At 31.2% G+C, this 13660-nt stretch overlaps 1 protein-coding gene across 1 annotated transcript in view; it reads right to left on the bottom strand.

Moving 5' to 3' along the window:
- Window positions 1-12027, bottom strand: part of LOC118194420 (acetoacetyl-CoA synthetase-like) — a 57068-nt gene extending 45041 nt beyond the window's left edge. Inside the window, exons 1-5 of the mRNA XM_035365576.2 lie at window positions 11900-12027; window positions 8251-8371; window positions 3862-3965; window positions 1406-1523; window positions 253-363 (exon numbers count right to left, since the gene is read on the bottom strand). Of these exons, the coding sequence (XP_035221467.1) occupies window positions 253-363; window positions 1406-1523; window positions 3862-3965; window positions 8251-8365 (448 nt within the window). The 5' untranslated portion in view covers window positions 8366-8371; window positions 11900-12027. The remainder of the gene's footprint in view (window positions 1-252; window positions 364-1405; window positions 1524-3861; window positions 3966-8250; window positions 8372-11899) is intronic.
- Between the last annotated feature and the right edge of the window lie 1633 nt (window positions 12028-13660).

Genomic DNA, 13660 nt, shown 5'->3' with positions numbered 1-13660 from the left:
AATGTTGTAAAATAACCTCCTGAACATTCAAAATGTTACTATGACAACAAAATATGTTTTATTTTAAGGTATAAACAAGCTTTGTTATGATAACAGATCCTTTCAAGAATTTTAATTAACTTTTATTTATTTCCGAGCAATAGTTTGTAACAATTTAATTGTTAAGGTTTACTTTAACGTATAAAATGTATAATAATTATGGAAATTAGTTTTAAATGCTACTTATTTTGATAGAAAATATAATATGCATACAAGCAGCAATATCTCCTTTTTTCAGACCAAATTTTCTAAGAGCTGCAGCATATAACGTAGCTTCTTCGTACATTTCAGCATACGTTGTTTCGGTAACTTCGCTTTCTTCACCTGTAGCATGGAAAGGAATAAATAAATAAGAAGAAGTAACAAAAATGAGATACATAAATAAATTGATAATAAAAAACAGGTTTGATTTTGTTTACTGTAAGCGATAAATATTTAAATTACCTTATTTTTGCGTGTTTTTGCCTCATCCTTTACGTCTAATTAAAATAAATATCAAGAGGATAAGCCGAATATCGCTTGTTTACCACCTATAATATACTTTTTTCTTGGTTCGGAAGTATGAAATCAGCAAAAATGAAAATAGTATTTACGGCAAACAGACAAAATTTTTATTATCGGAGAAAAGGAACTTTCTGTGTTTAGATACAGTTTAATACGTACCTCGTAGCTAAATCGTTTGCCTGATATATTTCTTCAAATGACTCACAACCACAACTGAACCTGTACACTCGTGTGTAAAAATAACAGAATTTGCATGTTATGTCGAATTTCTGAAAAACTAAGCAGCATATTTTGATGAAATTTCACATGAATATACATTTATAACTGAGAGAGAGATCTACTATTCAAAAGTTATTTTATGTGCACATGATTATCAGAAAGGCTCGCAGTCATCATGTCCACAATCCAAATTTTGACATCGAACTGAGGGTGAGTCTAATGTGGAATATAGTCCAGTCTCACAGCCATACGGGTTCAGGCAGCATGACGCATACTGGACAGCAGACAGTTGAGGAGCACCTGCGGCAATCTATGGCTGTTACTTCTTTAGAACAACTTGTAAATTAAACTTGATAACTTGAAATTTGACTTAAACATAAATCTCATAACTTGATGTATTTAGTGATACTTTGATTCCTGTTGCGAAATTGTATATTTGGGTACATAAACGCAGTAGAAGAAGAACTTTAGAACCGTTCTTCTATCTTTTCTTCCTTTCTTTTCTTAACGCCCTTTTCTCGTTTTGTTAGGTTATACACTTAGAAAGATAAGTTTAAACGAAATATTTATACGTTTAAAATTAGAAATATACTATTAAAATATTGTGAGCTTCCCAAAATAAGCACGCTCAAAAGGATTTTACCTGTCGATATCAACGCCACATGATCATCACGATATTTCATCAAGTTCTCGGCATAATTAAGCTTCGCTCCTTCGAACCAGCGAGGTGAATTTTCCATCGGAATGCTCAAATCAATAACCTATAATAAGAAATAACTGAGGCTAAATAAGAACTGAACAACATAAAGTATCATATTTGTGCAGTGTATCTTACAAATCTCAGACATTTTATGAAAAGTTTATATGCTAGAAAATATTGAGACTGTTAATGTGTATAATCAACATATTTTATTTTTTTCACCAATAATGCCATTGCGGAGTACTTATAGTTGTGAGGTTTTATTTATTTATTTTGACTAAAAATTAATTTTGAGTTAAAGTAACTTATTCTGTCGCTCTCTTTTTTTACCCACGCATTCCATACCAGAATATAAATTAGTTAGCGCAAATTTATACAGATTAAGGGAGAACTAAGGTTTCATAAGTTCATCATAGAGAGTTTTCAGCTTGCTTGAGGCCACGTTGTTACCGTGACACAATAATGATTTGATTCTGAGGAGTTGAGTGCTTCGAGTCATTTGACTTATCCCGCTATCTTCTATGACCCAGAGCCTTGCTGAGCGTTTACTTTATCTGTGAGCCATTATGTTAGTATAATTACACTTTATTTTAAGTTCAGCATTACATATTTTAAGTTAAGCCAGAAGTGTTGGCTTATGAAACCCAAGTGGGGTCGGACTGTCAGTTCTTTGTGATGAAATAAAAAGGCTATTTACATCATTCTTCTGACTTATGTGCCTACTGTTAACTCCTTTTAAAAGTCAGAACGCCCGAAATAGCCTGTCATTCAAACAACCGAGATTGTGATGTTGTTTCCTTCCCTCCCTCTAAGGTATTCAGTAGCTAATGCAGTTTCCCCAAATGCATTGTATCACTTTACTGCAGACAGCTTGTCCTAAAAGGTTAACAGAAGCTTCTTTGTTAGGAAGTAGAAGGGATGTCATTTGAAATCTTCACACCTCTTTGTGCGTTAATGGATGGGGAGGGGAGTATTCCTGATAGACTTTCTAAAATGAATAGATTGAATTATTTTGATTATGGTTAATACTGCACATTACCCATATACAGATAAATGTTACACATAGAAGTTATAATACAGATACCAAACTCAATCGTGCAAAATTACCTTAACTTTCAATTATAATTACTTGTATTAATACTAAATTCTTTATAAATATTACATGCCGGCTGTTGTATGATAGACAAGGGATTATTGCAATACCAGGAGCATTAATTCATCTTCCTTTTTATTTAATTTCCTTTTTATTAATTTTTAAGTTTGTTATTTAACTATAGTAAGGAAATTTGATTCATGCATAGTTAAATTAAAAAATAAATTAGAATGAAAATCATTTCGCTGTAATATAATGCTGATAAAAATTTAAAGTAATTATATTCAATTTATTAGAATAATGAATAACTTAACGCAGTAAAGATATAAATGAAAACGCACCTGGTTGATTTAAGAAAAAAATTACAAAAAATATGAAAATAAACAATTTATGTTAAAATCATGTAAAAAAATGATCATAACGTATCTTCAAAACATTATCCTATAATACTCAGTGCAAAATCCTCAGTGCAGTTAATAGTTCAAAGATCACTTTCTTGTTCACAGTCTCAAAATTTCACTTCTGCAGATCATTTCAGCCATTGCTGTTGTTTGTATCCCCTGTCTTTAATTAAAACATAGACACAGAGAGTAAAAAAATTTCGGCGAAAGCATTTTCTCATAAGGCATTCTAAAGTAGGAACTGACGTATGTTGAAAGTGTTTTAAGACCCAAACTCTTCCATCTCTAAGTTTTATTATCTTCTATTATCCTACAAATCAAAAACAACTGCTAGTTCACCCACTATTAAGCATTTTCGCCCATCATCCCGATCATTTTGTCAATGAATAGAACCAACATTTCTAGAGACGATACAACGCATAAATATCTATGATTTCAAATTATCAATTTATTTTGCAATTATTACAAGCCAAAAAATATTTTCTTACAGCAGTCTGAAATTTATAAATTTCAGATGTCTCAGTGAATGGATATCTGTCAGTATACCGCTTAAAAATATTTATAGAGGAAACAATAAATGATTAATCTCACAAGGATTGAATGTGTGGAAGTGTATAATGATGTAGTAGTTCACCTTAAAAAGATATTGCAAATCTTATGAAAGAGCGTGTCTGAATGCTTGATACCGCAAAAATCGTAAACAGTTTTCAGAAAACTCTTTGGATGATATCTAACTCAGCTTTCTTATTACCTAATGCGTGAAATGTACAAATGATAGTATTAGATGTTAGCAAACATTAAAATATGAAAATGGGTAATGTTGAAATAAATTATAATACTGCGAAGAATAGTACTCACATTACTAGTTAAATATTAACATCTTTCCAAAAAGAAAAAGCATGTACCTTATCAAAGGATTTTGAGCAAATAATATTAGAAAAATGCCATATTTCCGCCCAGAACTCTTCAAGATTTTCAATAGACCATTTATGCAAATCCCAGTAGTCATCTGTCAAGAAAAAAATAATATTTTATTGAAATTTGTGAACATTTAAATGTTGTTCAAATTTACAATTTTATTGTTTCATTGATTCATATTGTTGATTAATAAAGGACTTCTTACTATTTCCGAAAATTTAAGATTTAGAATAACTTCCATTTTTCATTGGTACATCATGTATAACATCATGTCTTCTTTGACATGATTGGTACATCATGTCTTCTTTGACAGCAATTAAAAAATTCTATTTATTTACATAACAAAATATGTTAAAGCAGCACTCTTAAAAAGAGTGTAACGCTCTTAAAAAGAATTAAAACACTTTTAAAAAAAGTAAAGTAACACTCTTAAAAAGAAAAGAGCTTTCATTTCAAATGTCATTTTGTCAAATATTAGTTGCACTGCGTAAAACATGTTACAATTTACTACATATTAATCGAAAATTAAATACGGGAGTTTGCATGAACATCCCAACACTCATGGTCGTTATTAGATCAAACTCTTAAGGTACTGTACCATTGTAACTCTATCAACTCTATCTACGTAATTATCTCGCCAGACAAAAATGAGCGAAAGTGCGTGAAATATATTTTTGTTAAATTTGTGCTTTTTTGTAAATTAAAAATGTTTGAATTGATTTGTGAACTCATTCCGAATATATTTCATTTTTAAAGTACAGAAATGTAATTGCAGTAACAGATTGTTAATTTACTGTATATTGAGTTGAAGCATGAGCGATAAATCTGTATTCTTAAATTCAGATTCTTGTGGACAGCAAAAGAAAGCAGGATTAACATATAAAGCCCTCGGTAGACTATCAGATGGTAGGGCTATTAATAGCGTAGGAATCATGTTAAAATGTTTTTGTTGCTTTTCCTCCGGATTCTGAAGAAGTTCAGACAAGATACAAAAGATCGTTGACACTAACGAAAGTCGAGCAGGAAGAGGGGTTTGTTATAACCATGCTGGTAGGAAGTAAGATGGAGTGGCCCCAATTTGTTTCTCCCATACACTGCTTTGACGCACTGGCGATCCCTTCATGGTACCAACACATTGGGTCATTTACTATTAATTTCAATGGGTTTTGACACGATCGGACGTAAATATTTTGTAATTAAGTTGTAAATATACATATAAATGAATATATTTTCTTTTTCTACAATATTTCAGAGTCCTAAGTGCATGAAAACAATACATTTTTAAACAACATTTCATTCTGAAAGGAATTAAATGCTATACTTTTCACAGAACAGTTTGCTCAGAACGGTTTAATTTGAATGAAATATTTTCACAAGTTTTCCTTAATTACATTACGAAAAAAGTTTAACGTAATTCGATTTTATTCGGTTAAAGATTACAAAAATTAAGATCAAAGTTTATTGTATTATTAATATTAAAATTATGCGTTATTTCTTTTCTATCTATAGAGCTTCTTCCTGAAATACGTTCTCAAATATGACATGATTTTCTAGCTTCTGAGGGATCTTTTAAATCGGAAAATCTAAGTCAATTTATAATTAATGCTCTATTCGGTCCATTTCAAATTAGAGCACTTCTTAATTTAATAGCGAAATACGTTAAATAGTACTTAATTTTCTCTGAATATTTCTAAAAGGGAATAAAAATTGAATTTATTTTTAATATTATTTGAAACTTGTAACTGAGTTATTATAAAATGTAAGCGAAATAATTCTTTTAATTAAACTTATGAGATTTTTTTTACTTTTAATTTCAACAATACATATTCTAAAACTCTTCTTAATTACTTTAAGTACGCATTTCATAGAGTTTGCTTTACAATACATTTTAACAGATTGCTTTCCAGTACGAACAATCAATAAGAGGACCATTCATGATCGGACCTTCTTTGGCAGGATACACAAATGTTTTCACCTCCGTCGATTACCCTATTTTCTAATTCTTAATAAGCTGACTTGATGATGTGGCACATTAACATGATCACATCATCTTGACCGCACATGGTATTTCCGCAGAATTCGCAAATTTATTCGTCTTCTGTTCCATATATTTGTGCAAATCTGTACATAATTTTACGCAAATGTGTGGTTACAAATCAAAGAAAATTAACTTATTGGCATATCTGTGTGTATATTTATTAATTTTGACGAGGATTGCAGCATTTGGTGGTAATTTTATTTTTTAATTAACCCAAATAAGTAAAACATGTAAACCCAAAGTGATTATTTTTAACTTATATAAAAATAAAATGATCAGTTTAAAATGAGCAACTATAAAGACCTCTCCTCTAAAACTTTTTAACAAGTGTCACAATAATATGTGGATGACCAAAAAAATATTGTATTTAAAAACATTTTGGTGTTTGGAACATAAAATAAAAGTAGCGAATACTCTATCAAGTGTATCGAAAGTCGTTCGCAGTTTTAAAGGTACGTAAGGTATTTTTTATTCTTTAAGCATAAATTTTTTGCTAAAATCTATATTTTTGTAGTTCAACAGCTTAGAACGTTATAAAACAAATTCATAATTAAAATCAGTATTGTTTGTTATCGAAAAATAATCAAGATGTGATTTTTGTGTAAATATCACTTAACTATGCAAATTGCTATTATCCATTACACAATGAATGTTTCTTTTATGCGTAAATGTCCTGTTTTTCAATTTGTATGGAACTGTCGTGTGTTGAAATGCTATCGAAGCGCTGTCAAGGGAGCTTCTGAATGTAAACAAAAAACACCTCATCTGGAGACCGAAACTTCGGAGCAGTGCTTCAGTCTTAGTGAAGAGCTGACCACCCCTTCCTTTCTTATCTCCATGGTTATAACTATCCTCCCTAGAGAGGTCGAAACAGACCAAAATATGCTCGGCAGAAGCCTGATGTTCTCAGCACTTGGTGCACATGGAAAAGGTTTTCAAGCCCTCCTTGAAAGAGAAGCACTTAATATGACAGCTGGCAATACGCGAGAGCGCCGTCTATGAGCTCCTGCCACACTTAAGGTCAAGAGTCCAACCAGGAGGCTTGCTAATCAAGTACCAGAATGGAGGTAAAGAAAGTCCTTACTTCCTACCTTCATGAGTACCAGTGATGGGTGTGGGCAAAAGTCATTCCACTATGATTTGTGATTTTTTTCGAATAATTCCAGGTAGGTGAGGGCGGAGAAAGAGCGAATTAAAAGTCCACAGTCTTGCATTGCTAATTTGTCCACCATTCTTTTGCTGTAAAGATCTACATAAAAAAGGGGGATTCAATGTAAATGGATATCATGGTTCTGGGGAATTAACTGTAGTTTTTGTAGGATAGAAACATCGATTAAATATCGCCTACAATAATCCAATTATCAAGATGTTCAAGTGAAAATAGGTTAACGGATCCAGTTGCGATTCATAAGTTAAACTGATTTTCCAGTTGGAAAATTTAATTGCACTATTTTAGGTAACATATTTTATTTTTGAAAATTTAAAGCATTTTATTTTTATTCTATAAGTAAATAAGAGAATATTAATCATGAAGCATCTTAATTTATTCTTTACCTATATAATTTTTAGTATTTATTTATATATTTAATTAATTTATTTTTATTTGTTATACAAAGTAGATTAAATGAAAAATATGCACGTACAGATCTTTCCACGTGAATTTTCAGCTTGCTCTAGATGAATTAAATATATATAATGTACATAATGTATTTTCGTAAATGCCATACGGGCTGTTTCGTAATACGGTCAAGTAGTGCTAATCTGATAATGAAGGTTTTCATTCTAGGAAAAATATAGACAATATTTTTGCCGAAAGAAACAGTGCTATCAACAAGAGAAAGAGAGATCAAGCCTGCGTTTTTTCGACCAATCTGCAGCTCACCCGAATTCCGTAGCAGGAAAGGTTGAATATATCAGAAATGCCGATCCACTGTTGTCTTTCTAAAGACTTGGAAATGCTTAAGCATTTTCTAGATCTAGTTAAAGAATCCATACTTTTCGTGAGAAAGCAGTTTTCAACATAAAATTGGGATTCTAGACACGTCCAATTTCTGGCAATGAATTGCTCTAGCCCTTTACGTTTCTTTCTCTATACAATATAATGTATATGTCTTTTCTCGTAAATTTCAAGGAGGCAATACTTCACTGGTACACTACATCACTACATCAGTTTATGTAAAAACCAGTAAAAAAAAAAAAAGTAAATTTATTTAATCCAAAAGCCAATTCCGTGACATAGTTTTGATCTATTTACAAATTTAAGAATAAATGAATTCCATAAGTATCGTATTGAGAGAAATTAATGTAAACTGGATATACATCGAAAGCCTATACTTACTTAAAGTGACATTATACTTGTCCACTATTCTTTTCTTAAATTTCTTAATATTTTTCCCAAAATTTCCTTTTGGCTGCCATACCATCTCCACATTGCTAAATTTTTTACTAAACATTTGGACCTGCAGAATTACAAAAAAGTATTTTATCGTAAGTATTGCTTTTGGAAGTTAATTTTACCAAGAAGTTCTCACTTTCTATTAATATAATGGTAATTTTACAAATATTCCAAGCTATAAATTGTAAATATCCTTACATTTCAACACTGAAAGGGTTAGCTCTTTTCATGCATTAAGAAATATTCTGCCGATAAAAATAAATCCATAAACAAAGAAATAAACTAAATTAATGAATCTATTTGACTGAGACAAATATTTAGAAAATTCGAACTAAAGTATAGAATTTGTAAAATTTATATGTATACTTACATATATATGCATCTTTAAATTTCAAAAAAATTGTCTTCGCTATTTAATGGAGCATTTATTAATCTCTATGATCAGATGGAAATTAGAATTTATTACTAATATTTGTATTTTCACTTTTATGTTGAAATTTCCTTAAATTGTAGCCAAGTATTGAAAATGCTGACCAGAACGTACATGCAATATATGGCGATAATTTGCTATATGTTCGGACACTAAGAAATTAGTGAGCGAACTTATTAAAATATTTTCGACATAACCGAGGATAATAAATATCCATTCACTTAATTTCGCTAAATGATATTTTATCTATTTGTTAATTTAGATAATCTATTTTCATTTGGGAAAGAGCACAAGCAGATCAGAATTAAAAAAGATTATTTCGCATATGTGATGCATTAACTGCTGTTACAAGAAAATGACACTGAGCTCACCGAACCGGGTAACAGTGTGAGAATATATATATATAACAAATATCATTATTCCATTCATATAAAGCTAATTAAAATTTTTTAAATTATGAAAATACATTTGTAAACAAATAAAATGATAATTGTTGCTTCGAACTAATTTGCAATACCATTTAAATTCAGAAAGCATAAGTGAAAGCATCTAAATACATGAAATATGAATTAGATAATGATATTGTAAATGCTAAATTCAAATTTCATTCTTGCAGCAATGGCGCACGAAAATTATTTAATTTTATTTAACTTTGCTAATTACTTTCTTATGAAACAATATATATATACGTTTAGCGGGGCCGATTGTAACGAAAAAGGGAACTTCACAAGTACATGTTATAATAGTCCTGTATACACAAAATTTTCAACATGTACTTATGTACGTATAGATGTCACGAAAAAATCCGTTCTGAATCAATTTTGTTGTGTAGAGAATTTGTCTGATAGCGTTATAAAAACTATGTGAATGATTTTCTGATTTATGGAAATCTTAATTTTTATTTGATTATGAATTATTTATTTTAAGGCTTTAATTTTGGGGAAAAACAGATGCTTCTGGAAATATTATTTAGTTTAAAAGAATATTATTTATTTTCTTTTATTTGCAAATTTTGTACAAGCTTTGATTCATTGTGAAAGAAGCAGGGAAAGGGAGGCAATTTTTGCCAAGTCATGATTTCGCGCGCTTTGTCCTTTAGAATGTTCTAGAAGGATTTTTCATTGTGGAGTTGACCTTAAGAGAGGAAGTACGTGACAAAAAAGGTCAAAGGTTGCTACTTGTCTTTCAATGTAAGTCATTCAGGTTTTTGGCGATTGAGGGTCCGGTTGTTGGCTAAGTGAAGAAGGGCGCGCATGCGCGTTCACCCTTATTTCCGCATTCAGGGATTGAAAACGCAAATTTTGCCAAAATTAAGGGGGCGATAAGTGAAGCCATAGTGGGAGCCCGCGTTTGTGAAGGAGACGAAGGAAATTCGAGTTGGATTCACTCTCTTACTTACGGGTTTGCTGGACTTTTGGAGGTTACTCTTGGAAACTTGCTTGAAAGAGATAGGCAAGATGTAATTCACGACGAGAGATGTTCCCGGCGGGGAGCGGCAAATATGCTCCCCGGCCGTGTTTTGGTTAAGAGACTCACTTACTGACTGGCGTGTGGAACTTACTTTGGACGTTACTCATGAAGCTTGCTCTTGGGATGAGTAAGAACAGGCGAGCCGTAATTGCCTAGAAAAAACGTTTCTGGCCGGAAGCTGCAAACACGCTCCCTTGCCGCGTTCTGGTAAAGAGGCGAAATTTGAACGAGTTACCTGCGTGTTGACTTTAGACTTTCAGGACCAAGCGGATAGCCGTCCTGGGCAGCAGTGCTCCTGTTTCTGTTTTACAGAAGAAAAATTAGTTTCGGCACTATGAAAACCCGTTACCTGCGTGTTGACTTTAGACTTTCAAGACCAAGCGGATAGTCGTTCTGGGCAGCAGTGCTCCTGTTTCTGTTCTACAGTGTAAAAATAACGTACCAGTGTAAAGATGAGCCCGGCCGACGTCAACGCTTATTAAGATACGAGTCCTCCACTTCAAGATGTCCAACCAAGTTAAGTGCTATTTTTTTTTTTTTTTTTTTTTTTTTGTGTCTGAACTTTGAGTGGGATTTTAATAACTTTTTCTTGGAAAGTAAAAACAGCGTCGAATCTTAAATTAAATCTCAGGCTTTGAATTGTTTCCTTTCCCCTTTTAAATTACCAGACAAACCTTAAGTTTTTTTTTATATGAATTTAAATGAAAAAAAAGGGTAAATGACAAATTGATGACTTCTCCTTAGACTCTCAGATGAGGTTAAGATTTTTTTCATTGTGATGTAATTGAATAAACTGATATTTAATCTGGAAACCTATAACAGTATGTTTTCTTTATATATTTAATATGTTTTTCCTATATATCTTGTATATGTTTTTCTTATGTTTTCGATCCTCTCACGGCGCGGTCCTGGGATGCATTTTTTCACAACGCAAAATGCTTTAACGTTTCACTATACGATCACTAAAAGTTTGGGTAATTAGCAAATTCTTAAGAGTTTAGTTTCCTCCCTAAGAGGAAGTAGAAGCCTCTCACATATAGGAGTTTCTTATTTAACAATGGTACCTTGAAGTAAGCAATTTAACAATTTTTAAATCCACTTTACAATCTCTTTTGGAGAAATGGAGTCCTTTACTTTGTCCGTACGTACAGATATCCCCCCAAAAAATGTTCAAATGGGTTCAAGTGCGGTCAAAATGGATATTTTCTTTGAAATATGATACCCGAAATTCTTTGCGATTCCAATACTTCCTTTACTTCATAAGAGGAAGTAAGAATTACAATCTATGATTTGATTCTAAAAACATTAAAATATTTTCTAAAAATGGATGTTTAAGTTGCGATATCTATACCAGAGCATTTTTATATAAAACTGAAATGTATTTGTAATATAAATAACTCTTCTTAAGGCAGATGCAAAATAATATTTCTTTTTTCAATAAAATAACAGGAGCTGTCTTTGGTAATTTATTATTCCTATTGCAAATGTAATTTGCACAAAGATTTCAAACAGAAAATTACAAATTCATAAAAAGTACATACAAAAATTAATCTCCAGAATAAAATAATGAAAAAGTTAAATAACTAAACTTCTTAAACTTTCTTTATATAAAAATAATGTTGTTACTATTATTGAAGATTGTGGAGCTGTAAATGAATACCTAATAAAAAAAAATCTTATTTTATTCCTTACCTTTAAAAATATGTCAACTATCTTCAAAAGATAATATTCTTTCCTCGTATCGGACTAATAATAAAATGCGTATTTCAACCACTGCTAGCAAGTATGTTTGAGAAGTGGGATGACAGCTTTATTTTTTCAAATCATAAGCGATAAGGTGATAAGAACAAAGGAACTTTATCAGGGAAATCGATTAGTGAATGGTTTACACATTAATATTCGATAACGATTCTTTTCTTGCTGTGAGTAAGCTTTACAATTATATTTAAATTGCATTCTGTAATGAAATTCGAAATCAGAACTTATGAATTGAAGTGCTATACATGACATCTTATATCATTACATATGACTCGTAGGAAGGTAAACGATATCATTTGCTAATCTTATTAGCTCTCGCGAAAAGAAAATGACCAAGCGATACAAAGTCACAATTATGTTTTCTTCAAATCGCTGCAGCAGTATATTTGTTTCTTCGAACACGAATATCTTTAATGACAATGAAAGGACCGACATGCTGACCAAAGAAGCTGCTATGGGCAATGCCGGGGATGTGTCGATATTCAAGCATAAAAAAGAACTGTTATGGGTAAAATCAAGGATTTCTTTCATGACTGCTGGAAAGAGAAATGGAACAGGAAAAGGAAAAAGGAAGATTTCGTGATTTTCCTGGATTTCCTTTACGGCAAAAGGGAAAGATTATTTGGTGAACTTTTAGTGAAGTTATTTATGGAAAGATTATTTGGTGAAGTTTCTAAAAATGTTTGTGAATAATATTTGATTTTGATTACAATCAAACAATTACTGGATACGAGAGCTTCTGAAAATACTTAATTTGCAAAATAATAGTCTTTGTCGTTTTTGTAGCGCTGAAGGCAATGCAAGAATTTAGATTTTCAAAGAATCTGATGAGCTTTATAAATGGCAATACTGGAAATATTGGTTTGATGTTTTCAACTGTATTTTTGTTTCGATCTGTATTTTCATTTTTTTAAAATCTTTTAACTGTATTGTCTGTGTTGGTTGTGCTGCATTAATTATCGGCCAGAAAGGTTGCAGCACACTCGTATATTATGTTACATCACATTACATCACAAATATATTTGATGAAATTTTAAGATGGTAGAGGAAATTACAATTGCCCCTAACAATATAAAAAATTCTGTCCTTAATTTTCGAAGTTAAGCTGAAATGATTGCCATTCGTATCACACTAATAAAGAGACTATTCATATTCGGAATAAAAATTAACTCCACTACTGATGCTAGAGTTACAAGAAGAGTGTATTTTACAGTTTAATAGGCAGTTATTTTTAAAAGGTTGTATGTATTCATAAGAAAACCGGAAAGTTTCGTACTTTTATTAAATGCATAAATAAAAACGATAATTTTCTCTCAAGTTCATCAAGGATCAAATTATTTTTGTCTTTGTTTTATTTTTGTCTCTATTTTGAAACAGTCCATAAAATTTTTATGAGCTTCCGCTTTTATAATTAAAATGAACTTTTTCTAAGACGATCACTTAAAGTGGCAGATGATTTGTGTCTTCTGTAGGGTTGTCGTCTTAAAGAATATGACTGTCGATGATGATACATATCGGTTTGAATAATGTATTTAGGAATTTCAAAATTCTTGAAGTCTGTTAAAGAAAATTACTAAATAAAGATATAAATAAGAATAATAATAAAGAACTTATAGGAAAATTTTTTAAGTTTTCTAAAGTATTCTAAATCTTGAAATACTGAAAATTTGGTGAAGATATCGTAGATGCTATGAG

The sequence above is a fragment of the Stegodyphus dumicola genome, chromosome 10, assembly GCF_044657685.1.
Source record: "Stegodyphus dumicola isolate Sdum_Otavi_A_Nest chromosome 10, ASM4465768v1".
In the NCBI taxonomy this organism is placed as follows: domain Eukaryota; kingdom Metazoa; phylum Arthropoda; class Arachnida; order Araneae; family Eresidae; genus Stegodyphus; species Stegodyphus dumicola.
The sequence above is the reverse complement of the archived record's forward strand: the minus strand, read 5'-3'. Positions and strand labels throughout refer to the sequence as shown.